The 27010-nt window shown below is 38.0% G+C and overlaps 1 protein-coding gene across 2 annotated transcripts in view; it reads right to left on the minus strand.

The window, feature by feature from the left end:
• LOC119901159 (LIM domain containing preferred translocation partner in lipoma) overlaps nt 1–27010 on the minus strand; it is a 146499-nt gene that overhangs the window by 73920 nt on the left and 45569 nt on the right. For both annotated transcript variants that reach the window (XM_038716677.1, XM_038716678.1), the window contains 3 exons: nt 16011–16210; nt 4204–4307; nt 650–772 (listed from right to left, as the gene is read on the minus strand). In XM_038716677.1, coding sequence (XP_038572605.1) covers nt 650–772; nt 4204–4307; nt 16011–16206 — 423 coding nt within the window. In that variant the 5' untranslated portion in view covers nt 16207–16210. The remainder of the gene's footprint in view (nt 1–649; nt 773–4203; nt 4308–16010; nt 16211–27010) is intronic.

Genomic DNA, 27010 nt, shown 5'->3' on the forward strand with positions numbered 1-27010 from the left:
CTAAATGCCTATACCTTTCAAACGCTACAATCCCACCCAACTTGTAATGCCGCTGTTCCTGTTCTGTTAAAAGTTTTAAGTCTCAAGTCCAACCCTGATGACATCACTATGACATCATTAGGGTTATTTTCTTAGAATTTTTAAAGCTCCTTCCAACTCTCTGTTTTGACAGACTGAATAGCACTACTCACCCCAAGTAAGCTCATGTCAAATTTATGAAATGGAACTTTAATCTGAAAAGTAACCACAACGTATAGCTTTCAGATGCAGTGCAGTAAAGGCTTTAATATACTCTGGAGCGGACGCATACACAGACAGCTGCGGACCCCACGGATGCAGACTGCTTCTGTTTATACTGCTTTCTGCTTACAGACTTGTTCCACACATGCGCAGTAGATTGGTTGGTGCCCTGATAGCATGGTCACGAAAAACAGGAGGCACGCCTATGCATACCCCCTCTGATGACGATTTTTTCGTCATGCGGACCCCAGCAGTCCCTCGTGTACTCGCTGATGCGGAAAGTATAATCCTTCCTAAAGAAGTGCAATACTTCCCTCTGAAAACTATAAAGTAGTGCCTCAAAAGATACTTATCACCACTGACTGTGTATATTTGTATGCACAGGTGTGAAGTTGTGTTGGTATCATACTTGTGTGCCTCGTGGCTTGTAGGGCGAGCTGCTCTCCAGGTCTGCCAGGATGCTGGTGAGGGAGTCGATCTCGGCATCCAGACTTGAGCGCCTCTCTGCCAGGGTCTTCTCTGGTCCTTTCGTCTGTGTGCAGAAATCACATGTGTGTGAAGTTCAGTGAGTGAACTTACCAAAACATCCTGTAATGACACTTTAGTTACTTCAGTTAAGGACAGATAATCATCAGTGACGACTGATTCTGACTCTGTGCTGCTTTGAGACATTCTCTCCTGCTTTCTTCACACTTCTCACACTTTGGATTACAATTTCTGAGTTCATGTTTCACCTTGACCTCAGACAATTCTTTTGAAAGCCACACATCAATAGCAGAGACTTCTCTCAGAGAGAAATGCGGTGAGAAATAAGAAGCAATGTATTGTCTGAAAGACAACTTTTATAAGGCAGTGCACTATTCACCTCCTGCTTTTCAGCGCACTTGGAATTACAGTATCTCATTCTTCATGCATTATTCATCACAATCTCATTCATTTCAAACAAAAAGGTCAATTTAAAAAAAAAAATGAAAGTCATATATTTTTTATTCCATATTTTAAACATGTGCTCTATAAAAGATGGTAAGAATTGCTGCGATTTTTATTTAACAGTTTATTATCAGAGGAAGCTTTAAAGTGTCAGTAACAGGATCACTCCAACAGTCTGAGACCTCACTGATTTATTCATCTACATTTTTTTCAGTTTCACCTCAGAGAAAACACAACTTTAATGTATAAAAAAAGACAAAAAATATCTTAGAAAAAGAAAAACAATACTGTTGCACAAAAATCTGGAAAGTAGTTAAAATGATTTGACCGTTCGTGACACTCGATTTTCTACAAAATTCACAGGAATTTCTCCATGGAATGACAGATATATTTTTAGTCTTCTGAACTATGCTGCAACTGCAAGAAGACTTCTTGCAATTGCCTGCGGGGGCTTTTTGAGTTGGCTGGATCAGTGACTGCTTCTTATTCTAATGTTATGTGTTTGGATTACCTGTCACAATCTATTACAGGCAGGGTTTGCCTCCATTTGGAGCAGAGCTGCTGCTTAAAAACATCTAAGGCAATCATGAGCGGGGGTAAACAAAGCAAAACACTAATGGCTTGTCTCAAATCAACAAAAGAAAAACAGGCAAACTTGTTTAACGGTGATAACGAGGAGGATGAAAGGAAACATTGCAGTCTTTGTGATGGGTTGGAATTTGCCATGTAGGGCTTCATAATGTGGACAACAGCCATGATGAGAAGTAGCTGCCTTTGTCTTTCTCTCCTGCTAAAGGTTTCGACATTAACATGTCATAATCCAGACATCTCTCCTAGTTAGGGTTATAAAGACAAGTGAATATGTCTGACTTCTTCTGAGGAAATACTGTTTAATCACTGATTTATTCATTCAGTGCTAATCATTTCTCAGACAGTTTGATTGATATCTATCCCTTTTTCTGAACAGTGCCTACTATTAAGAGTTTTGCTGTGGCTACAGGACACATAGTTAAGATACCAGTGGTGTATTAAGGAATTAAGTTGCAAGGCAGGGCTTATTCTACAGCCAATATGATAGGAGTTAGAGTTGAAAACAGTGACGAACTTTTAAAACCAAGAAAGCAATTCATTTCCTATGTAATTTCAGGCCTAAAATATGTTTTACTGCTACTGTCTACACTGTTCAGAAGAAGAGGAATGATGACAGAAATGGCAGTGGCAAAGGAAAAGAAACTAACTGTAGTGCCTGATTATCTGTTATCATGTCCACTTGATACTCTGTCTATCATAGTTGTCCTGTGAAAAACATGCATCTCTAAAATGTCATCTTTTCATGAGCTAAGAAAAAAAAAATCCTTATTTTCAAATGGACTTGTGTTTATTTGGCTTAACAGGAGGCATTTTAACAGCAAGCAAAAACTCTTTCAATGTTCATACTTGAAAAACTGAACACATCCTTTGAGAAGTTGAACAATTTTGTCAATACATAAAAGAACACTTAATGCCTTTGTTTCGCTGAAAATGTCAAAATCAGCATGTTTGGAGACACGTGGTCTTTCTTGGACATAAACTAAATACTATTTAATACCTGATGCTGCATTTTATGAAACTCGACACGGGGTTGTTAGCTTTTACTAAAAACGTAACGCAGCATTTGCATTTAGGCACTACAAACTTGCCAGTCACATTTAAAGGTCATTAGGCGCAATTGTACCTTAGGCACAGACATTATTATAAGAGCAAATTTCTGATTTTAATTTTAGATGTAGTGCATTTACAGATGCACAATAAGTTTTCCTTTAAGAATATCTTATAACATGCTAAATACTGTTTTTTAGTTATAAAATTGTAACAGCACAATCTTGTCACACTTTACAACATTTTAATTAAACTTTGCACAAGAGTGTTGGTGCACGAGTGTTTCAAATTACAGCTAAGAAAAGATGTGTAGTTCATGTTCATGTTTATGTTACCTTACACATAGAAGAACACACAGTTTTTATGTATATAGATTTCACTCTCACTTATCGCCTACCGCTTATCCAGTGGACGGGGTCGCGGGATAAAATTTCAAACCAACGTAAAAAGAGTACTATTATCGGATCACTATGCCATATAGACCCTAAGTTCAGTTAACGGATCTGGTATTATAAAAGTGAGATTGGTGAGGCCCTAATTAAAACACTGATTTTGTTGGTGGCTTATCTCTTTTTAAACTGCTTGTGTGTCACTTTCTCTGTGCACAGCCAATTCTAAATGTGTTAAGGGAAAGCAGCTCTGTTGGTGCAGCATCCCTTTGGTTCGACAAAACCATGAAATTGAGAACTGTAACTGTCATTGCACTGCACCAAATAATTGTAAAACTATGAGAGGATCCATGGTTTACATTAAGGTCCAAACACCGGACATACACTGCTAATCCTCAGGATGCAGACTTATATTGTGTAAGTATACAGTTTTGTGTGGGAAGAGCAGTGAATTTACATCCATTGCATAACTTATTTAAGTTATGTAACATTCTCTCTTACTTACAAATGAAGCATTCATTTAGGATAAAAACTGGTCAGATCAAATAACGGGCTTGAGAGATCCCCTCCGTGCTTACATTAACAAAGGAATGTGAAGCACTTGGAGGATTTGGCAGCAGAGGTCAAGTGCTGAGAGTGTCAGTCAGAAGGCAGAGGCCAGATATCCAGGGAGGGACAAATGCCTGTGGGTATTATGACAAGTAAGGCAAAGAAAAGTGACCAGGCTCCACCAATAGGTGTCAGCCTTCTATCCTTCCTGCTTTAGAGCGCTCAGAACTGAAGAAAGTATGTTTGTGTGTGGGTCCTTGAGTTCGGGTGCCTGGCTCCAGGCAGCATCTGGACCTCGACGTCTCTGCAGTTGGCTGCAACTCAAATGGACAGACAGTTTTGCTGGACTTGGTGTGTGAACTCAGTGTAGCGCTTGGGGCTATCTTTGCTTTCCGTGCTGACTCTTAGAAAGTTACTGACAACCAAGAAAATGTACTACAACAACGCTTTCTCTCACCTGAAAATCGTACGAGTTCATCAGCGGAGGAGGAGGGAAGGAACCAGGGGATGATGGGAAACCGGTTGACTCTTCGGCAGGTGGTGGCGGGGGAAGGTAGTCCGCTGGGATGGAAACACACACACCCACAGACACACACACACCAAGAGAAACAAAAACGGCTTATTAAATACTTCCCCTTTTTTCCTACATTCAAACTGTCACAATTCTAAAAGAACAGACACTACACCGCAGAATTAACAACAAATAAAGAACACACTGCAATGGGTCAAAAGTGTTTTACAGTTATGGGTATAAGGTTAGCTACCATAAAAGCCACAAATTTACAACGCATAAGATTAAAGCTGCTATTATCAATATTTTTATATTAAAAATGGATCAAATGACCAATGCGTAATATGAAAGGACCCACAAACCACCAACTACCTGCTCAGCGCCAAACGTTAGACAGACAAAGTTAGCAACACAGAGGAGCATTCAGCCGCTAAAGGCACAGATATTTTGGTAGAGAGCAAAGACAGAGCTGAAAGGAGAGTAAATATTGGACTTGCATTGATCAGGTGGCCAGAAACATTATTGCAGGTTTAAGTTTTAGAACATATGAAAGTTCTTGGATGCACGTTTTGTGTAAATTGCACCATTTCTTAAAAACATCTGCATCTTCACAAAATGCTGAGTTTTACCCTAATTTTGAACTCTAAAATCAAATCAGACATTCGAAAGAGGTTATACGGTTATCACAAAAGACAGAACGCCAGTGAAAGGACAAAGAAATGGAGCCTTGTCATCCCATGTCAATGGACTGACACACTTAATTGCAGCAATTTGGTTAACTAAGTACTAATCTGGAGTAAGCATGTGTTTTTTTGCCCCTGAGATTGAAAATGTAAATGTTGTGTTAAAAACGGGTTAGTCTAGGTGTTTCCTCTGCCAAAGGAGAAGAAACAAGCCACATTTGTAGTTCTAAAGTCCATGCTAATCCAAGGATTGCAATCAACCACATGTTTCAGACAGGATAAGGAGTTACGTGCCAAATTAAATTCTGATTTGGCTTCTCTTGGCACAGGACTTAAGACTGAATCATTTGACCGTGTACTTCTAAGTACCAAACCAGACATGAGCTTTGCAAATTAAAGGCTTTTATGAGACGTAATGGGAATTTGTTCCAATGCTAAGACTTTGATGAGTCCTGTTCAGAAATTCTATTTGCTTTCCATGGCTTTTATCTGTTTTCATTAGAATCTAATTGATGTCACCAGTGTAGTTTATCTAAGGCAGCTGACCAAATTAATTAAGCGTGGTTTTCAGTTGCCTCAACAAAACAGCTGAAACAGAAAAAAAAAGCAAGACAGAGAAAACGCAGCATGGTTAAAATTGGACACATGTCTGCGTCTTGAGCATTATAACGTTTCAGAAAGTGTGAGCATTGCATTAAACATTCCCTCTGGGTGCTTGAGGGCCTCCATGTGAATTGTTTATATAATAACCTTGTGACCTCCGCTAAAACTCCAGAGTGTAACAGCTCCTCTAAACCTCTGGGAGAGAAAATAAAATATGCTGCTCGACAACAAGGCTCTGGCCCAGTCCTCCCTCCCATCTCGCTCCAGCACAGATCCTTTTTGCCAGAATATAAGTCACTTGTAACTTGTGGCTTACAGAGAATTAAACCATTAACTTTCATGTACATTTCTCTCAAACATCAAAGATGTTTTGGATTTATCATTTCAGGAAACATAAGTTGTAAATGTTTCAGAGATGCATGTTTTATTGAAAAGGTCTTTCTGTATGTGGAACAGTGGAAAGCGAGTCTTGGCACTGGAAGACGGGTCATTAAGAACCTTTGCTGAAAGCATCTTTCTGGCTATTTTTCCCCTCAACAGCATTTTTATCTTTCATCATGCCAGGCATTTAGGATTGCAATGTGCGGATGTGCTAATGTGCAACACAATCACTAGTAGCGTTTACTATCACTGTAATCTTTCCAAGCAAAACTATTTTCTCTCATTAACACCTGATCTCAACCTTGAAGTTTGTTGTTGATTCAAGGTCATTTAAAAGATGCCTTTTCAATTAAGTGCCATTTAATGACCTTATTCCCATAATTATAAAAATCCCTCTATAACAAGAATTATCTGAAAATACGTGATCTTTAGCTGTGCCATTTAAATACAGTGTACATTTAAATAAACATGATTTATGCATTTAGCTTCATCAGCAAAATGCTCAAAAAATGGAACATGTCTCTACAAAGCCAAAGAGTAGTTAAAACAAACCCTTTTCAAGTCACTGGACATTTATTACAAAGCCAAAAAATTTAAAATTAAAGATGCAACTTAAAGGTGCCCTGTGAGGTATGTTAACAAAAGTTATGGTTTTTTTTTTTTTTAGCAAACATACTGTGTGCATTGTTAAATGTATTTCCTTAAAACACTTGCAAAGCTTTTTATTTTTTTTATTTTTTATTTTTTTATCTTTTAAATCCGGCATTGTTTACATCCATGTTTACTAGCTTGTAGTCTTCTTGTTCACTGCCACATTCCCTTCACTGGCACACTTCTTTATGCATCACCTCCATCGACTGTGGATGAACGAACAGGCGAGAAACCAGCGGCAGGAATGTGTGGAATGTCACTTATGGGCGCGTACATGTACATGTGCTCCCTCGTGCTCCCTCGTGCTTTTGTCATTAACATATTTCCTGTTTATTTTGCTCTCTGCTGCTCTTCTGCATATTTGACTGGTATTCACACTACACCCAAAAAGTTTGTTTTCGCAAGTGAATAGGAAAACAACTAAATGCATAACATGTTACACTAATTGCACTACTTTGTGTCAAATAGCCCCATTTAAGGAACTCTTCGAGGAACCTTTTTAGGAACTTGTATCTTCACCTTTATTTCCCTGACCACAGGAACCTAGTTCCACTTTTGGTTCCTGTGATCAGGGCCACAAAGTCCCACCGCAGAACTTTCTGATACCATCAGGGACACAATCCTCCGGACTGACAACATGTGGAGTGTACAGCAGCAATTTAGACTGCAAGCAAACACTTTCTGTAGCTAGTATCAATTTTAGCACTAGAGATGCACTTTTGGTTAGTGTTACTGAATCAAACAACAGTTTCTGTATGTAGCCTGCTTACAGACTAGTCTAAAAAAAGAATTAGGAAATAAGAAACTTATTTCCTAATTGTTTTAATTTGGTTCCATGTTAAAGCCAAAAATAACCAGAACTTTCCAAAACATGGTGGTTGTTTGAAATATTATGAAATGGGTAAAAATCTGACAAAAAATCTACATGGTGAAATCTAACCTCTACTGTATTTTCCCCCTATTTTTCCATTTCTTCCTTTTACCAGAATGATTTCTTAAATGTCCTCATCAAAAGAATACCTTACTTCCTCTCAGCTACAGTGAAACAGTGACATAATTTTGGGGGGGGGGTGAAGTGTTTACTTTTAAAATTGGGAAATCTGTAGAGACCAATAATGATGAACCTCATCCTTAAGTTATGCATACATGTTATTTCTGTCATTTTTCTGTATCTCTTTTGCATCCATTTCACCCTGTTTCAAACCAACCAGTGCGAGTCTCTACTAGAACCCTAACTGGCTTTCCGCCATTAAACACAACCAACTGTGTTTCTTAAAAACATGACCAAGCTAGAGGTACCACCACTGGGGATCGAACCCAGGCTCTCTGCTGTAGTCCGCAGAAACTTTATCCCATCTGCATCACCCCATTTCTTATAAATCTACAATCAACACAGGTTTGAGCTCTTTCTGTACTGCAGGCTAGCGCGGTGCTTACGCTGTCAGGCTTTAAAGCAGTGTGAACGGCTTCTGTGCTGTGAATGAAGCCCGCTCCATTTGTGACAACAGGGAGTTGAAAGCTCCAAGTGAGCACTAATGAGAGAAGCAGCAGGAAGACCTACTTAATACGACAACTTCCCCTCTCTTTATTGAGCAATTACTTTTAAGTAGCTTCTTTGTGAACAAGGAATCCTAATCAGTGATTAAAGTTATTTGAGAGGCCATAAGAGGTATAATTGGTTATCAGGAACGGGTGTATTGTTAGGGGGAAGATAAAAGGGTGGAGATGGATCCAGCTGTGACACTGGGACCAATATTAAACTTTGTTTTTCAAGTAAGTGGTACATTTATAAACACTTCAAGTACTGTATATGACTAATGACTGGCAACTCTGATAATCTATACGGTCTATGTATAAATGCTTTGAAACTATGCATTTTGTTGGAAAACCTTTGCAGGTTGCAGAGGATTTTTTTTTCTGTGGTACAGATTAGTACATTCTGTGGGGGCTGAAGGCTGGGCACACGTTTACAGATTTACATATGTACAATATTATCAGGACGTGCACGTGTGTTAGCATCAGCCATCTGGTCTTTAAGGACTTGGGACAAAGGCTGGCACAACTGCCTTTCGCATAATGCATCCAATGTTTCAGTGAAGGAAGCTGAAAAAGAAAGAGCAGAGAGATAAAACTGAAGAAACTCTAAACACAAGGAGAGTTTTCTCCTATCACTATAAAAAAAAAAGAAAAAGAAAAACACACCATGTTTGCCTGTGTGTTTAGGTACAGAGAAACAAACTATCTCCCACGATCTGAACTAAAGCTTTTGTTGCTGGCGTCTGCATGCACACATGCTGCAATGAGCCAAAATAAGGGCAGAGGAGTGAGATGAGTGCAAGTACCCGTCACGTGACAGCTGTACTTGCATAGAAGTTTTGGAATGTTTAGTTAAAAACCTTCCACAGTACTTGACCCCGATAATGTCTTTTATGTTTTCACAAACCTGAAGTAATCTGCATTTAAAAAAAATAAAAGACAACCATAGAAGTGGCTTTACTTTATTCAGTTGCAAAAATACATAATCCCTTCCAGACAAAATGGACAAAGTGTTTTAAGTCCTGGGTGTCACTCCACATGCTTTATCTCCACATAGCCGTTCCAAATGTGCTGTGGCAGAGGTTGAGAGCACATTGTTTTGACATAATTATGGACCCATTTTATTCCATCTTCTGCTGGAGAAGAGCAGCTGAGCCCTGCGCTTAATTAGCATGATATGTATAGAAGAGTGATTTATGACTTCATTTGGTTTAGAGATGCAAGGGAGGGATTTGAGGTCTTTGGAGATAGGCTTGTTTTAAGTGTAAAAGAGCAGACCGAAATTGGCTTCTGCAACTCTAAGGAGAATTCCCATGGGAGGAGAAATTCAGATCAGGAACAATAGAAGGATTATGTTTTTCTATGAAAGCAAAGAAACAAATACCGTGAAAAGGTATATGGTTTAAAGCCAGTGATGGCCTTTTGTATCGTAAAACCTGAAACGTCCAATGGGCTGAACAATTGGTGCTTCAAAATGTGATGTTAGTAAGGTTTGCTGATGAGTGAAAGTGTGATTCATCAAAGTCGGAGAGGGGAGCTTTGCTGTCATTTCTTATAAACAAACGGGAGCGAGAGTAAATGAAGCCAGTCAAATGTCACAGCAGACAGTCACTGCTGTGTAAACTCCAGTTTCATAACGCAAACCCTTTCCAAGCAGCCTCTGCCACGCTGAGAATCTTATGTAAACTTACAGCCAGTTATTCTATACTACAAGTCTCAAAGGGTATGTGACCTAACAGGCCATGCAATAACTTTGAACTTACATCACATGACTTTTTGACCTATTAACAAAACATGTTTGTGCGGGTATTCCCACGCTAACAAGTACAGTTCCACAGTGTAATGTAAATAATGACGTTCAAACATAATTACCATTTAATGGATACTTAATGTAATTTATTAGTGTCTTAATCTCTTTGACGGAGAACACTTTCAAAGGGCATGTTAACTGTAGCAATGGAGACATAATCAAATAGGTTAAAGATCATAGAGATATAAGAAACCGAAAATCAGTTTCAACCTCAAAACTCCTGTACCAGTTGAGCTACACAGTACATGTATATTTTAGATTTTCCCGTGCGAAAATTTGTTTGTGCTTATCATACCAAGAATTCAAACTTCCTTTTATCATGCAGACAGGACATGAAGAAAACTATTTTCACAATACTATGACCCTATCTGATAGTGCTCAGATTTAGAGAAGTGTGACAACAGATGAAATGTTATACAATGTAGACAAAAACGTATACACTGTAAATAAAAATATCATGAGAACAAAGAAATCAACTATTAAACTTTGAAGCAAAGATGAAAAGAATCACACAGTGCACTTATGTAGACTTTGCACACACTGCAGACAAAATACAACAACTAGTCGACGTATGTGTTCTACTTAGATAAAAGTGGCCTTATGTATACGCTCACAGCATGAGCCTGTGGTTTCTATGGGGACAGTGACACACTCATTGGTGGATTTCCTGTCAATTCTCCTGGTGACACCCATGAGGGACTCTGACATAACAACCGGTAGTCAGTTTGCCTCTGGCCAGTCAAGCAGGGAGGAATAAAAACAGCTTATGCACATGTTCGACACTTTTTGAACTGCTCTGAGCAAACAATTAGCGGGTTTCTGGTAACTTAGTGTAAAAAGTTTTATAAAAAACAGCACTTCTCGGATGTTTTAAACTTTCACTATGATTAGCTCACTACAAAAACTTATTAACCTTCATATTCAGCAGCCAGACATTATGAGACAAAACAACCTGCAACTTTCACAAAATGAGTATTAAGTTATGCGGTGCGGGTTTTTTGAAAGAAATCTGATTTCAGTATATTAAGATATCATTTTAATCTCTTAATATTATAATATTCTGAATGAAGCTGCTAATGATGACTCATTCCAGAGTGAAACATTTTCTTGTGGTGCCTTACAGTCTTCAGTCACACCCTATGAATATTTACAATCATACAGAAAAATAAAATCCCTGTTTAAACACTTCACTAAAAATAAAAGCAGGAAATTAAACAATAATACAAGACAGGAGCTTAAGATCTATCCAAATATTGATTAAGATACCATGTGCATGTGTTGAATAAAAGGCAATATAACATCAAAAGGGATGGAATCAAAGGGAAACTACAGATCGGAGTCAACAGAAACTGAATCTCTAGTCTCTTTCACGAATATGACCACTGTCCTTGACATCACGTTTAACACTATGTCCTCATGCCTAGTTTACAATGAAACAGAGAAGTCCCAGAGAGCACTGAGCATACTCTAACTAGTCATCAGGATGTGTTGATCTATGCAGACAGCTGCACAGAAAGCCAATAATACGTAAGCAAATTATTTGATCAAGGACACATTTCTGTGCCTTTCAGTAAAACCTAAAAAGGATGTCAAGGTAGAAAAGTAAGCTATTAGCATGAAGCAGGGATGTGAGGTCTCTTTCTTACAAGACGTTTCAAGGAAGGCCAGTTAATACCACAATGCATGGGTGCACAAGTTACGCTTTCAATCTTGCCAATAACATCAGGGCTTTTCAAACTATTTCCAGAGCTTGACAGCATACAGTAAATGGCACACTGTTGTCAATACTGTTGAAACAAAACTGAGACAAAATATTCCTTAGAAAGGTAGTTTTTATTGCAAGGCTACTGCACTGGATTGCATTGCCTTGTACAGTTATTCACAGTATTTTGTCCAGTGTACTTTTAAAATACCCTAAAAAACTTTCAAATCAACACTAGCTACAGAAAACAAATATTTAAGTTCAGATGTTGCAGAAAAGAACCTGCATAAAAGAAGTGGAGCACCGGCTGCTCTACATGGTAACATTCATCTTCACAAAGCAATCACGACTGACCTTCCTACAGAACATGTACCATATGAGATCAACTTAAACCCTAAAATCTGATCTGGTGTAAGGAATTTTGAGTGAAGGGTCACTGTCTGAGACCTGAGATGTGTCTTTCACTTCCTCCTGCTGGGGTTTTAATCAGAACAAGTTCTGACGGCAGACCTCGCTTGCTGTGCACCGCCCCGTCAGCACTGGCTTCTTTGTCCACACAATAAACATGGGCTCAGACTGCTCATTCCAGCCCTGATGCTGGCCTCTGTTAGACAAAGGGACAGCGAGGCGCTGTGCCAAATTGACTCGTCCCTAATTTTTATGCTAATCCTCAATTTTACATCAGACAGTCCCCACATTTGATATAAAAGATATTAAATAAATAAATACAGAGAGACCCAGATAATCTGTTCATAAAGAGGTCTTATCCTTTGACAAGTGGAGATGTCTGCTGATGGCTTTACATATTTGCATGTTCAAAATGCTGACAACAACCAGTCATCGGTATCTTTATTAAATTTTAATGTTTTAATGAAAAATAAAGTTGTAGCTGCTCAACAGTCATAACAACAAGACACAGAAAACTCTCAGATATTAGCAATAAGATAATGTTAAATTACACTGCTGCAAGGACTTTAAAACAGTTATTAATTAGTGATTCCTCCATATTTTCCATTTCAATCAACAGTATAGTTGACCTCAACTGAATCTTTATAATGAAGAAAAAATTGTGAGCATTACCCAGTTTATGTAATTACTGTCTGTCACAGTCAATGGGAACAGTGTAAGCGATAAAATAGAAAGTGGGATTAACAGTTTTTTCTCAAGTCACTGAGGTCAAGCGATATTAACAACGTAACTCTGCTATGAATTCATTAAAGTAAAACATTCATATTACAAAGTAAAACATTTTAACAACTTTATCTTCTACAAATGTATCCCCACCCTCTTTATATTGTTTCATTAATCCTCTTAATACCCGGACAATGATTAATTGTGGAAAATAAGACAGTGGCAACGGGTCTAGATTAAATGTTTTGTAGTAAAATGACATTTTGGAATTACAAGGCTTTAATGATGCCACAAATCATCAACTGGGAACAAAATCTAGTTCTTTAATTTGCTAAAAATCTTTGAACATGGCCAGAGGTAAACATAAACACTAAGAGATCCAAGGGTTATGCTTGTCTTTCTTCTAGGTGTGACAATGTCACTGAAATAGTATTTAATTAAATAATACCAATATATCTGCCTCTCAAAATAATCTACTAGAGCTCCAAATATATATTTTCATTGTGGGCCAGGCGGAGCTATTGACACCAAAAGTCATCATCACAAGCAAAACTTAAGGCCAAATTTACTAAATTAACGAGATGGGAGCCTCTAAAACACATTTTATTCAGTACAAATTCAAGACTGGTGATGTTGTTTTTTGTCAGTGGTGGGCAGAGCTCAAACAGGAGCCGTCTAAGAACAATTTTTACAAAACTAACATCTGGAGTACCAGACAGGTCCACAACTCAAACCACAAACCCCCACAGACAAGAGTGTTTTCAACCTGACAGTGCGCTCACTGCTTGCTGAATTTCATAACCGTTTCCCCTGTTTTGGAAATCTAGGGTTCTCAGGGGGGTTTGAGGGTAGAGGTTTAGATAATGTTCACATTACAACTCACACGGCAGATGGGGAGGTGGGAGATATATGGGTGGATGATCCTGTTTCTTGTAATTGTCATGTTCTACCTTTACTATATAAAAATATGCTCACTTCAGCCATTAACTGTGCACTCAATAGTGATGGCTATGTTTTTGTAGAAAATAATAATTATTTTAACAATAATAATAGAGATTCAGGAAATTTGTTGAGGTTAAGTTTTCCAATAAATTGCTACAGTCACTTTGGGCATATGCAAAAAATAAGCATCAATGTCTGTAAAAGGCCTATAGGTAACAGTGAGTAGGTGTTTCCAGTTCTATACCAGTGACTCCAAAAACATCTGAAATGAAATTATTTTCATATTATTCTTCACAGCGAAAGAAAGTGGTTTCTCTTAATTTGCATAAATTATACTATTATTGGGATTCTTTGAGTAAAATAGGCGTATGCATGTATGTATGCAACACTAAAATATGACCATTAAACTTAAATTGGAAATACACGTTTTACCTCTTTGCGTACTTGTCTAAACACGTTATCATTTGGAAAAAACTTTTTTTTTAAGAAACAAAATATTACATCATATAATATGAGACTCTCTCTCAACAGATCCTATTCATCAAAGGTGATTATGAAGGCAGTTGTCGCAACGTGTGAGTCATATCTGTCTCATGTAAAACACACAGTTATGCTCTGTAGCGCACAGCCTGCGTTTCCTGAAGTTAATTCTGCATTATTTTAAATCATCTTTGCCTAAAATATAATCCTAAATAATGACTGTAGCAATGGAACACTAATTAAATAAGTTACACATAAAAGTTATAGTCCTAAAACTCTCTTAAGTAAATGTGTTTATTACAGGTTAACTTGTAACAATACATAATTTTTCATACAAACAGACCATCAGCTCCCAAGGGGCCTAAAAAAAGCAGACAACACAAGGCTTCCTGAACTCACACATGACTGCAAACCACAGCACTTACACGGTATGTTTATTAGAAATTAGCCATGCAACTCTGTCTTTCTTTTAGAATGTAAAAATAGCGATGCTACATTGATCTCTTAAATTTCCAATGTGTTGTCTTTTTAAATCTTAATTTTCAAAATGTAAAATGTAAATCATTGACCTAATACAAAGAGCCAATCTTACTAAAACAAAGTGCATACCTCACGGAGGACCACATACCAGCACCTCACAGTTACACAAAATGATTATGCAATCAGCAACATGTATGTCAGAGCACCATTAATGGTTTGTTCTGTGAGCAGCTTGTGGAAAGCTTTCTAGACGAGTGCTCGGACTGAACATAGAGGTTGCATAACTGAAACATCATAATGGGCAATTATTGCAAGGCTTTACGGCTCATTATTAAGGATAATATTTTAGGCAAAGATGATTTAAAATAATGCAGGCCAATAAAGTACTGGAGTTCCTAGTGAGTTGTGGTGTCAGAGTCTGAGCTGCCGTACAAATACACACAGTCACACACTCTGATAGCCACACAGCTCGATAGCCACAGCTCAATAACATAATGAAAAGAACACACCATCGCAATCTAAAGTTCTCATAACTGATGAAACAACGGCCAACACCATAAAAATAAGTGTGCGTTGCAATAAACTAGAATTAAACTTAAATGTAAGGCTGGATGATTTAGTGCTCCGCTCTGTTTTGCAGGTGATTGTAAAAGCTTTGATGAGGTCGGCCCAAGATCCAGACAACTGTAGGCCAGAGTCACATCTTTTCAGTGAACGTTAGGACTGTAAAAATATATTATACACAACTATTGAAACAATATTAAATGGCAATAATGGGTGAATAAGCATTTGCTCTTTAGTACATTCCATTTTAATCATGTTTTGTAAGAAAATCAACATATTAAGGCAATTGGTTCAGTAGCTGTTTTACAGTGAAACTTAAAGTTTGTGTTTTCACATCTGTCTGCTGGACACTGTAGGACTACCCACAATCAATACAATGACATTGCTACTCAAGTCCACTAGTTTCTAAGGGAAGGCTGTATTCATTGTTGAGAAAAATAAATAATTTAAGCAGAATTGGAACATGAATGCTGACTAATACTAATACTAAAACATTAAGTAAGTTGTAATGTCAGTAAAGTCTGATTTTTGTAATACAGGTGATTATGGACAATTTGGGCTCGGTCTGATCAAGCTGTAAAAACAGTTTATCTTAACATGCTAAAAGTATTCTCCAGGTAGTGGAGAAAAACAAATACTGTAATAATAATATTAGATTTAAGTGGTTGACATATAGGTAAGAGGAGGCCCATGAAATCTCATTTTATGATGGCATATGACTTGATGATATAAAGGATTCATTATAAATTGCTTGATATCAATGATTTTGTGGTTTCTACTGTGTTGTTACCTGCAGGGTCGGAGAAGCTGGATTCTCCCATCGGTTTGTAAGGGTTGAACTTGGGCTTGGGTGCAACCATGGGGGCAAATTTCTTGGGTGACTGCTGCTGGGAGATGGAGATGCTCGCACTACCCAAAGACGGCGTAGTCTCCATTCTGGCAGCCACTTGTCCCGTCTGGTCGTTATTGTTCACTGGGTTCCACATGGTTCTGATGAGGGAAGACAAAAAAGTTTTTAATACTGAGGCTCGGACCCGTGAATTCAAGAACGACAAGTCAGTCAGCATATGTGATGGAGAGTCTCTGAAAACCACAACAGGCCTTCAAAAATAAGGGGCAGTGGGTGTGTAGCTCGCAGCCAATAACAGCGGGCAGGGCATGAGGGAGGCCAGGTGCCAGATTGTAGGCACACATCCGAGTGGAAGCAACAAAAATTGCAGAAACAGTGCATAAAAACGCAAATATAGCAAGGCGAAACGCCAAGCAGACAAAACATGCTCCAAAAGAAAAGTGAATCCGCTGGTGAGCACTGAAGGAGAAAGATGGGGATGAAGAGCGAAGCGGACTTGGATTGGATTTCTGTTGAACAGGTAGGTGTCATTACAACAAAGGTAACGTTCCAAAAATGGTAGCTAGCAGTGTACTTGTATGTGAATTTTATTATGTATCTTTTGTATATTTGTATATATGTTGCCTAGATGTATCAATTGGTCTATATCCTTATTATGAAATGTATATAATTTTTACTACTTGGACTTGTGAAAATTTGTAACAGGTGTGGTATTTCACAATGCGTTTATAAGATGGATTGTGGGTATTTAAGAAAGTGACTATTTAGCAGAAGTCTGAAGAAGAGCCTTGTGTTCGAAACCTCACTAGTGATAAAAATTCTTTAATGGTGTGCTGATATATTTGTTTTCAACCCTAAGGTCTGAATGTTTCAACTTCTTTTTCATGTTCTCTTTTTTCATTCTTGAAGCATCTCTTCTTGTGTGCAAACCAAGGACAGCACCATGAATGGGACGTGCCAATCACGCAAAAGACACAGGACCTCTTGTCTTTTAGTGTGGCCATTTCTAAGTTTTGCATTTAAATGTGGTAGGACAGCACCTCACAAGACCGAGTTTGTGTAAGGCCTTTAGGCTGTGTACACAAACAAGACTCTGAATCTACAGCCGGCTCTGTGAGGCTGTAATGCTAACTTTAGCGTGCTAACATGCTCACACTGACGATGCTAAGAGAGAGTCCTTCAGCTGCCTTTTGGCAAACTCTGGGTGGGCTGTCATGTGCCTTTTACTGAGGAGTGGCTTCCGTCTGGCCACTCTACCATACAGGCCTGATAGGTGGAGTGCTGCACAGATGGTTGTTCTTCTGGAAGGTTCTTCTCTCTCCACAGAGACACGGTGGAGCTCTGTCAGAGTGACCATCGGGTTCTTGGTGACCTCCCTGACTAAGGCCACCACAGGTGGACTCCAATAAAGTTGTAGAAACATCTCAAGGATGAGCGGAAACAGGATGCACCTGAGCTCAATTTTGAGTGTCGTGTCAAAGGCTGTGAAAACTTTTGTACATGTGTTTTCTTTAAATTTTTTATCATTATTATGGGGTATTATTTGTAGAATTTTGAGAAAAATAATGAATTTCATCCATTTTGGAATAAGGCTGTAACATAACAAAATGTGGAAAAAGTGAAGCACTGAATACTTTCCGGATGCACTGTACATGCAGTCACAGTAATTATATGTGTGTAAGATTCAAGTCAACTTTTTGTATTTCAACTATTGAGTCAGACTATTACAGCAGCTGGTAAAACACTGTGTTCTGACATGTATTCATGTGTCCAATTTAATAAAAGTAACAAAGTATCAAAGAAGACAGGAAATCACTTTGAATTGTGAACCTTTTTTACTCTCATCCTGCCTTGCAACGCCGATACGCGAGAAAAACAAATCAAAAAAGTGGTATGTGAGACAAAGTGACGAAAACAACAAAGGATTTTAAAACCAAAAAGACTTAATAACAGAAAAGTATTGATAAAAATGACCATCAATGATTTAGTGTTGATGTACCATCAATGATTTAGTGTTGATGTAGCTCTCTTCATGTAGTGAGATTAAAATGTATTACTTAATTTTTAAATTTATTTACCTTTGTTTTATGTTGGACACTTGGATTAAAATATGTTACATCAAGAAGCAGCTAATAATAATGATAGCTAATCAATAAAACAACTTTAATTTGTGTATTATATTGGACTTTTCTGGCCTTCATACAGTTACAGTGAAAAGAACACTACAACAGAGTAAATAACTTGCTGTGGCTGAGGACACAAACATCCAGTATTTCACCATCGCATTCTGAAATCACTTGAAATATTTGAACTATTTATACGCCACACTTTTTTCCATCCTTCTTTTTGTTTGTGTTTGTTGTGCTGCGTTCTGATGTTTCTGCTGTGTATTATGCGCCGTCTGACTGATACAGGGTTTTCATTCTTTCTCTGGAGCACAGTAGAGAAGCCCACGCACAATCATCTTTTAATATCTGCTCAAATCCCTGCTCCTCCTGCCGTCTGAATGGTTCATACTTTTGATATTTTTCCCTGCTCTTAATGCTACGATTCAGACGCGCGCTGGTGTCTCACACCCACCTGTCCTTTCAATGCAAATGCTTTTATTTCTCGACGCTCAAATGGCTAACAAAATAAAAGATGAATTAAAAGGAGGGGGAAAAAGGAAGAAATGATCTTAGCATGTGTGAGTAAGACTCAATACACAACATGTTGAATGGATGTTTCAGTATGTGGTTACATTCTTTGATGATGGCAAATAATTCACAGTGGGTTGTCACAGTACTGGGTACTAAAGTACACAGTAAACCCACTAAAATCTGTTTGTCTTTTACTCAAAATAAACTTTCATCAAAACAACTGATTTATGGGCCATTTGGGAACACAACCCCGAACTCAAGACAGCGATGACCTCAGTACATAATCAGTCTAGTGATTCATAGAAAACTTTTGTGAGTAAAGACTTCTAATTGCTTTGCCTCCATTTTAACATTAAAATCTTAGGAATATAATAATCATTCTGAATTGACTTCAAGTTTAAATAAATCTTCTTTCTACTAGAGGAATGGTCCCTATCAAAAAAAGGTTGATTGTGTTCTGTGGTTTATAAAGAGTCACACGGACACTGTTTCTGACAAGAAATGTTGCTGTGGAGATTTTAAATGTAATGTTACACTGTCTTGAGAGCCACAGTCACCTTTACTGTGTTGAGGTGGAGGCAAAAATCCCAATGACAGATATCTCAAAACCTAAGCAAGTTTTATTTTGATGAGCAAACCATTTAATATGTTAACGGATAATGCTGGTGTTATTGAATGTTTATTATTAAAGTACCAAGACAAACAATGTGTTAGTCCACATCTCAATACTTAATACCTAAAAACAGCTGGGCGCTGTAGATTTTAGCAAACATTACTCAAACAGGAGTAAACAGTGCATTTGTTTGAGACTGTTTTCAGTGGCGGATTAATACACATTTAGTGCTCTACTAAATATTTCGACAATGCGGCTCATTGGTTTGTGAACAACAATGGAGCACTATGGCACAGAGGAATAGGATGTATCAGGTTTTGGATACACAGACAATAGTTGTCAGTGGGATAAATTTATTGTTGGTTTTGGGCTTTACAAAGAATTTGTTGAAAATAAGAAAAATATAGATTTACCAGATGTATCCTTTAACACTACAGTCAGTAGACTGAAGGTGAAAAGACAAAGGGGAAGAGAGGAGTAAACAGTTACGGGAGTACAAGGCCAGTATTCAAGCATAACAGTATCTCGATTTCTCTCGCAGGGCTGGCAGGCATATACTGAAAACTGCTTCTGGGACATCGAATGGATTACATATCTGAAAGCAACAGAACATTTCAGCAGATCATTTTCATCACATTTTAACATCATGAGACGTATGCCAAAACAAAGAATCTAGTGTAGTCTGATTTTAAGGCAGAAGGGACCACACAAAAGACCATCCACTTCCAGGAGACTTAGGAGAATGTTTGCTTAGGAGTCTGACATTCAACCTCCACAGAGAGACAGAAAAAACATGCCTGCTAAATATGTATTATTGCAGGTTTTTTTTAGCATTCAGCATGTAAATTAATTGACTATGATCAATATGACTCAATGACTCATGATGCAGTTTACCCCAGAAGCAACACTGCAGTATTTTTAAGCTCGAAAGGCTCATGTGCCTCAGCTCACCACACATAATTTCAGCTCCATCTTCATCATCTACACTTCAAATCAGATTTGCACCTATAGAAAAATGACATTTGCACAAGTGAAAAAAAAACATTGCATAGGCCTTTAATACTAGTACTTTTGGTGTGTTTTTTTTCTCTGTAGAAAAGGGAAATGGAAAATATACTGTATCTATTCAAGTTCTACTTTATAAATACATTTTGTTTAGTTTAAATGATAATCTTTGTCAGGTTTAAAAGACTTGTTGAAGGCGGAAGCAAACAAGCCACAATTACTGCGGTGGCACCTCACTTTTAAACCCACGTAATAACACTGTAGTGCATGAAAGGATTTTACTTTTCAACTGCATTTAATAAGAAATTTGACCAGGAACTCCTGTAGAACCTATTACATTTTGAAAATATAGTCATCTAATGCCATTAAAATGAAGGTTATAATCTAAAACATGTTTTTTCAGTTTTAGGTCAGTATATTCCAGCTGCACTACCAGGTGCAACCAGTATGCATTATCTTATTAATTATGTTAATTTTACTATTCACATTAGGGTAAAACACAAGTCTGTCTCCAAAAGATCCTGCCAGTGACAAAGTGTTAGTTGTTGTGATTATGTTATGCAGCTGAAAGAGTTACCGTCTACAAGATCATGTGACTGATTTCCTGTTTGATTTTGGAATATCCCATATCTGATGTATTTCATTTCTTCCAATAAACGCCTAACTAAATTTTCTGGTGTTAGATCCAACTCCATCCGTACATCATTAAAAGTTGCCTACGAAACAGGACCTTGATTTGAAATGTACATAATGTACTTTACTGTATCTAATAGTTTTCTCTCCTTTATATTTCAGACCTGCTGAAGGCATTGTAGTGTTTAGTTTCTCAGTTGATTTCACAGATCTAACTATATCTGAATCAGATCAGATTTACAGACACTATAGAGCACCCTACAGTACAGTGTAACCCTCCAGGAAAGCAAAGTATACAGCATGTCAATGTGTTGTTTTAACTGTCTTCTATGCATCTGTTTGCTATCAAGCAGGGTTGGGGTTTAGATCCTAGTATGCAGCAGTGACCGGGTACACCTAGGAGAGGTCATCAATCTATCACAGGCAGATGAACACCTTCACAACGTTTGAGTTTCCATTTCACCCTGCATGTCTTGACTGTGGTAGGAAACCAAAGAACCCAGAGGAAACTCACATAAAGCACAATATATGCAGTACATACCATGTGTTTATGATTTCACATTTGCTTTAAACATATTCTGATTCAACAGATGTGGACCCATTGCAAAACATGTTGGGAAAGGTCTGATGATGCGAGACTAAAGGTGACATGCTTTTTGTTTATTTAACTTTGACTTAGTGTTCTGTGATCTCCTGCTGCTTAATAAGCTAAATTTGCGTGCCGCTCGTCTGTCAGCTTTGATGTGTTGTGTGATAAAAACTAAAAGTCCCTCCCTCGTGCGTACACACAGAAAATAGAGAAGGCGGTATGTACAAATGCACGCACACATACACACAATGCATTGCTGTAAGTGTCACACGCAGTCACAAAAAAGGCTGCATCTGTATTGAAGCCTCATGAAAGGAAAGTCAATTCTGATTGCCAGGGCAGTTACAAGATGACTCACAGAGCTGTGACACCATGTTTAACAGTTTGCTTTATGGGGGCACGGCAGTCGGGCTGTCTTCTCACAGCTGTTCCGCTGCACTTTTACAGCTGTCATTGAGGAACTGCTGCAGGTGCTTCTGCTGCATTAATCTTTCATATCCACCAAGGAAACTATCAAACAAAACCATCCAAAGAGGACCACAGAGAGTACAAAATTCTAACATAAAATGGCAGAGTTCAGAGATTTTTTTCAGGGGAAGCATGACATGCTTTCTAGCAAATCTTCTTTGTGGTGGGGAGACTGCTTCGCACACAACACTGCAAAACTTGATCTGGCAGGGTTCAAGATCTTCTGCTTTTAAAATGCTGTAGTAGCTTCAATCGCTGATTTCTTTTGCCTTTCTTAACACAGACAAATACACAGACATCTGTGGGTGACTGACTCCTGTTACAGCAGGACTACTCGAGTGTATTTTACCTTCAAGTGTTTTGTCAAAAACTCTCACTTTCAATTTGAGGTGATGAACAGATGAAACAATTTTGCAGAAGTTAAGTAAAAGCTAAGTGTCTAAATCTAGCGTGTTCAATGGCTGAGCAAAGTCAGCAAACATTACCAACAACAGTGAGGCTCATTGTGTTTTTAATAGTTTTCAGACCACGATGGAGCTCTGTGGCACAGAGGTGTAAGACACATCAGGTTGCTTGTGGGACCAATTCATTGTTAGTTTTGGCCTTTTCATGGTATTTATTGACAAAAATATAGAATATCACAAGACTTAGTGTAGTAAAAACTAAGAATCTAAAACTAGCCTGTACATCAGTAAATGTGATATTTTCATAGCCTATATAGAAAGGCTGTGGTTGCCCATATATTTATATAAGGTCATGAAACAAACCAAGTATCAACGTTGGTACTTTAGTGTATTATAAATTTGTGTATTATATAGTAAGTATATTAATATTCACTCTCCTTTTAGTTTTGTTTTCATACCATAGCTGCTAAATATACTATGTTAACCAGCTAGTGGCTAACTGTGTCTGTCTACTGTTTGCCATTGGGCAAGAGTGTACAGTCAACTACCTGCTGTCCACAAAAACAATGCTAGTGTGAGAGTGAACCAAAACAATAAAGTTATATACAAGCAGCACCTTTAACATTACACACAATCCTTTGTTCCATTGTTAATATAAAAATATTGATTGCAGCTTTAAGTGTATGGGTACATTATTATGGCTTATAGTGTAATATTTGATGTAGGTTCTGTGCATTCAATATATGAGCACTCAGACTAACAACTGGTCTCCATCTGTCTGTCCTTTACGGACAGTATTTGTTGACATTGCTGATAATATTTTACACAACTGTACCATTTGAGTATAACAACATTTTTACTATTGTCCTATTTTTGAATTACAGCAACTCAATGTGGAACCTTTATATTTTACATATTATACATCATTTTAACTTCAATACACTGATGCCACATTATTTTGGCATACTGATATAAATATCATATATCAAGGCTTCTTAACTTAATCCTCTTTGTCCCAAATAGGACAAAGCCTTCGACAAAGCTTCCAGTTTCACTAGTGACCTGCACTGTTTTAGATGTCTCGAACATGATGCGGACATTCCCTTCTCCATCATAGCTTTGCGACCAAGTAGACCATCTTTTGCTGTCCTGACTTCAAAAACCAGGGCAGAGGTGGCCTAAAGATTAGAGAAGCAAGCCTGGGGCCAGTATGATTTCTGGACTAGTGCAATAAATCTGTGTGGTGAAAGTAAAAAAGAGCAGACCTTGATCAAGACCCCCTAATCTTCCAGCTGCTCCAGTGGTGCTGCTTAGTGGTTGTACTGGACAGCTGCCAGGTGTGAATGTGTGTAACTGTATGTATTATTTGTGGTATGATCAGGGCGCTCTGCAAACACAGAACCTGGCTTTTAGTGAAACTTTCCCTGAATTAAATAAATGTTTTAAAAAAAAAAAATCATAGCCAGGAACTTCAGTCTTCACTGCTGCATTCTAGATCTTGAGCCATGAAGTTCAAGTTTGATATCAATCCGCTAATGGTGTCCAGTGATGTCCATTATACTGTATGTGTTCCTATATATCTTAAGGTTCTTAAGGAGAAGAATATTTAAAGGGCAATTATGGCGCACACTTATCACCTTGTGCTTCGTCCCATGAGTAGAGTTCAGTTATAACTACACAACCCTTGGTTCACTAGGCACCGATCAAAACATCACTTCAAAAAGACACTGCAGAGAGATACATGGAGATACACTTTGGCTGGCAGATTTTTCATACCAAATAGAGGGGTGGTAGGCAACTGGGATTAGCACTCAGTTCGTGACGCAACGTGCGGAGGATCAGCCATGCGGAAGAAAACGCTTTAAAAATTTAAGGTTCCCATCTGCAAGAGGCTAATGCTGAAGCTTCCCAGCATTGGACTCGCACCGGTTCAGAGGACTGGTTGAATGGCTGAACAGGTTAATGCCACATTACACAAACAAGAGCTCGCTCCCCACGTTCCGCTGTTTGTAAACAGGGAAGAGCAAAGAGTTCAAGTGGTCATTATGGATCTTGACATGTTTTCTGCACAAGGGTAAATATTTGAAAGTGCCGGAAGTCTGACACCATGTCATGTGCTGACATATTAATAAAAGCAAAAAGCTGTTTTGGACCCCTTTCAAGTGTTAAAAAATTTAATATTGGAAGTGCAATACCAGTGTCAGGGCATCAGAGGACTGGGCAAGTCAAACATCATGTTCTGAAACATAGCCACTGCAAGCAGTACAGCTACATGACAAGATCATCTCAACATCAACTGAAGATTAAAGCATGAGATTTTATTATTAATGCCACTAGAGGCATTTACATTTTATTTCAGTGACCTAATTCAGAATTATTATGTAGGCATCATTAATTACCAGTTATTAAAGTGCAATTTAAATGTTGAATGTTTAAAAAAAATGCTATTATAGTATAGAATACTGAAATTGGTAACTCAGGTACTGTTGCACCCTGCATGGCTGGTTAAAGAGGCCTTCTGCTGAAATGATCTGTACATTGGCAGAACTTCCTTATCACACAATGACCTAGAAATAATGCACTTGACACATTTAGGATTTTAGTGCATGTAAATGTGAGAAAGTAAAGAAGAATTAACTTCTTTATCCCTTTAAGACAGGGATTCTCTGTGCATAAATGTGAGGTAGTAATTTGTTATTTTACTTATCCCTATAAAACATGTGGTGTATGGATTAAGTAAAGTAAAACATTGCTGTTAAGTACCAACACAGTAAGAGGTCGTGGTAAATCCTCAGAGGGATAAAAGAAAGAGGACTTATATTACTAAAATAAAAAAATGGTATAAATCCAAACAAGATTCATTATTAAAAATTATCTATTTGATTAATCAATCATGTCTCATATTTAGCTATGCTACAGTCGAAGCCAGCGTATCGCAATAAAAATCTTACTGTGCAAAAAGAGGCGGTGACAAAAACAAGACACTTTAACAAGCCAATGCCGGGCTGCTGTCTCTTCTTCGTTACAAAACATTTTCAGCTGGAAAATAGTTGAACTGGCTTTGCAAACATATGCCAAGAATACACAAAATGCATTTTGTATAGTTACACTTAATGTGAACATATAGTAACTTTATTTGTTTACAAGAAGATTCCACAAGACACCTTGAATCAATAAATCTTTCAGACTTACACTAAATCCTTACCATTGGAAAGTGGAGAACAACCGGCCTTTCCCATAGAAAAATTACTAAAATTACTCATTAATTATAAATGAATCTGCAATTCATTATCAAAATAATCAGCAAAATATTTTCCATTCATTTTCTGTCAAGTGACTAATCAATAATAAAATTGTAAGGTGTACTGTAGACTAATGGGGGACATTTTGCACCTGTAGGCCATTTCATTTTTTCCCCCAGTCGTTTATTTGCTGTTCACTGTTTTACAACATCTCATCAAAAGGAAGAACAGGAGCCGGCACAAAGAAGTTAAACCAGTGACTGTGCAGCTAAAGAAAGGTCTGACTTAACTGTGTCTGTCTTCTGGGGTCTTGATACATTACAGTGAAGCAACTTCACCTCTAATACCAACAACATGTCTCAAAGTCACCTGCTGGAAGTCAACCTTTGCACCAGCACTGGCCACTTAACACAAACCAGCCATGACAACAAGGAGTGAGAACGCTAGCAGGCAAAATCACCTTTTTGTTGTGTCAAACAAGTGTGCTCAGAGCTCAGTGAAGAAGAGGGTCACAATCACAACTCATCGTGTCTGCACTCAGACAGTAACCCGGCGAGAGGGGGCTGATTGTAGTTTAACAGAAACAGACGGGCAGCAAGTGTTCCCCAGAGAGGCGAGAACAAACTTGTTGGGCGGGTTGCAGCAACGGACATCAACGGTTACTTGTCTACTTCTACATCAGCAGGGCCATAGTGCTCTTTGTTTGTTTGTCTACCAACCAAAGTTATCTACACGGTCAATTTGATTAATTCATTATTACGTTCTTCAATATTTCTGACAGGAGAGAGCGTTTTAAACTGCCAATGGGTGTCAGTTTTAAATTGCAAATCATTCTTTCATCATTGACAGGAACAGTATTAGAACATGTTTTACAGTCTACCTGGCTCAGAGTCAGTTTTTATACACAAGGAGCGCTCCTTTTGTTAAAGGCCAGAAAATTTCAGACCTATTTGCACAAAGAGCTTTAAGCCAGCCTGTGTAAAGCCCCTCATAATTAGGCTAATTACACAGAGGGATAATATGAAGGTTAATCAAATGATAAACATGGCAAATACCAATTTGTTTTCCCCATTAGCTATTGTGAAGACCCCAACCAGTAGAGAACCATTACAAATGAGATTTGGAGCTGTGACTACTACAAAGAGTAAAAACCCCACCCTCACCACCCCGCAACACCTCCCTGAGCAAAGCAGAAAGAGGAAAAAAACAGAATAACGAGTGATACATGAAAAGGTAGCTGCACTTCTTTCATTTAACAGCGCAGACATCATGTGCAATGGATCCTCAAGTTGAAAATAGCTTTAAGGTGTGGAAAAACTCTACTGTACATCTGAGTCATTACTAAAG

This window comes from Micropterus salmoides, unplaced genomic scaffold, assembly GCF_014851395.1.
Source record: "Micropterus salmoides isolate LMB-PRFRI ecotype aquatic unplaced genomic scaffold, ASM1485139v1 Ms_hic_scaffold_13, whole genome shotgun sequence".
Taxonomy (NCBI): Eukaryota; Metazoa; Chordata; class Actinopteri; order Centrarchiformes; family Centrarchidae; genus Micropterus; species Micropterus salmoides.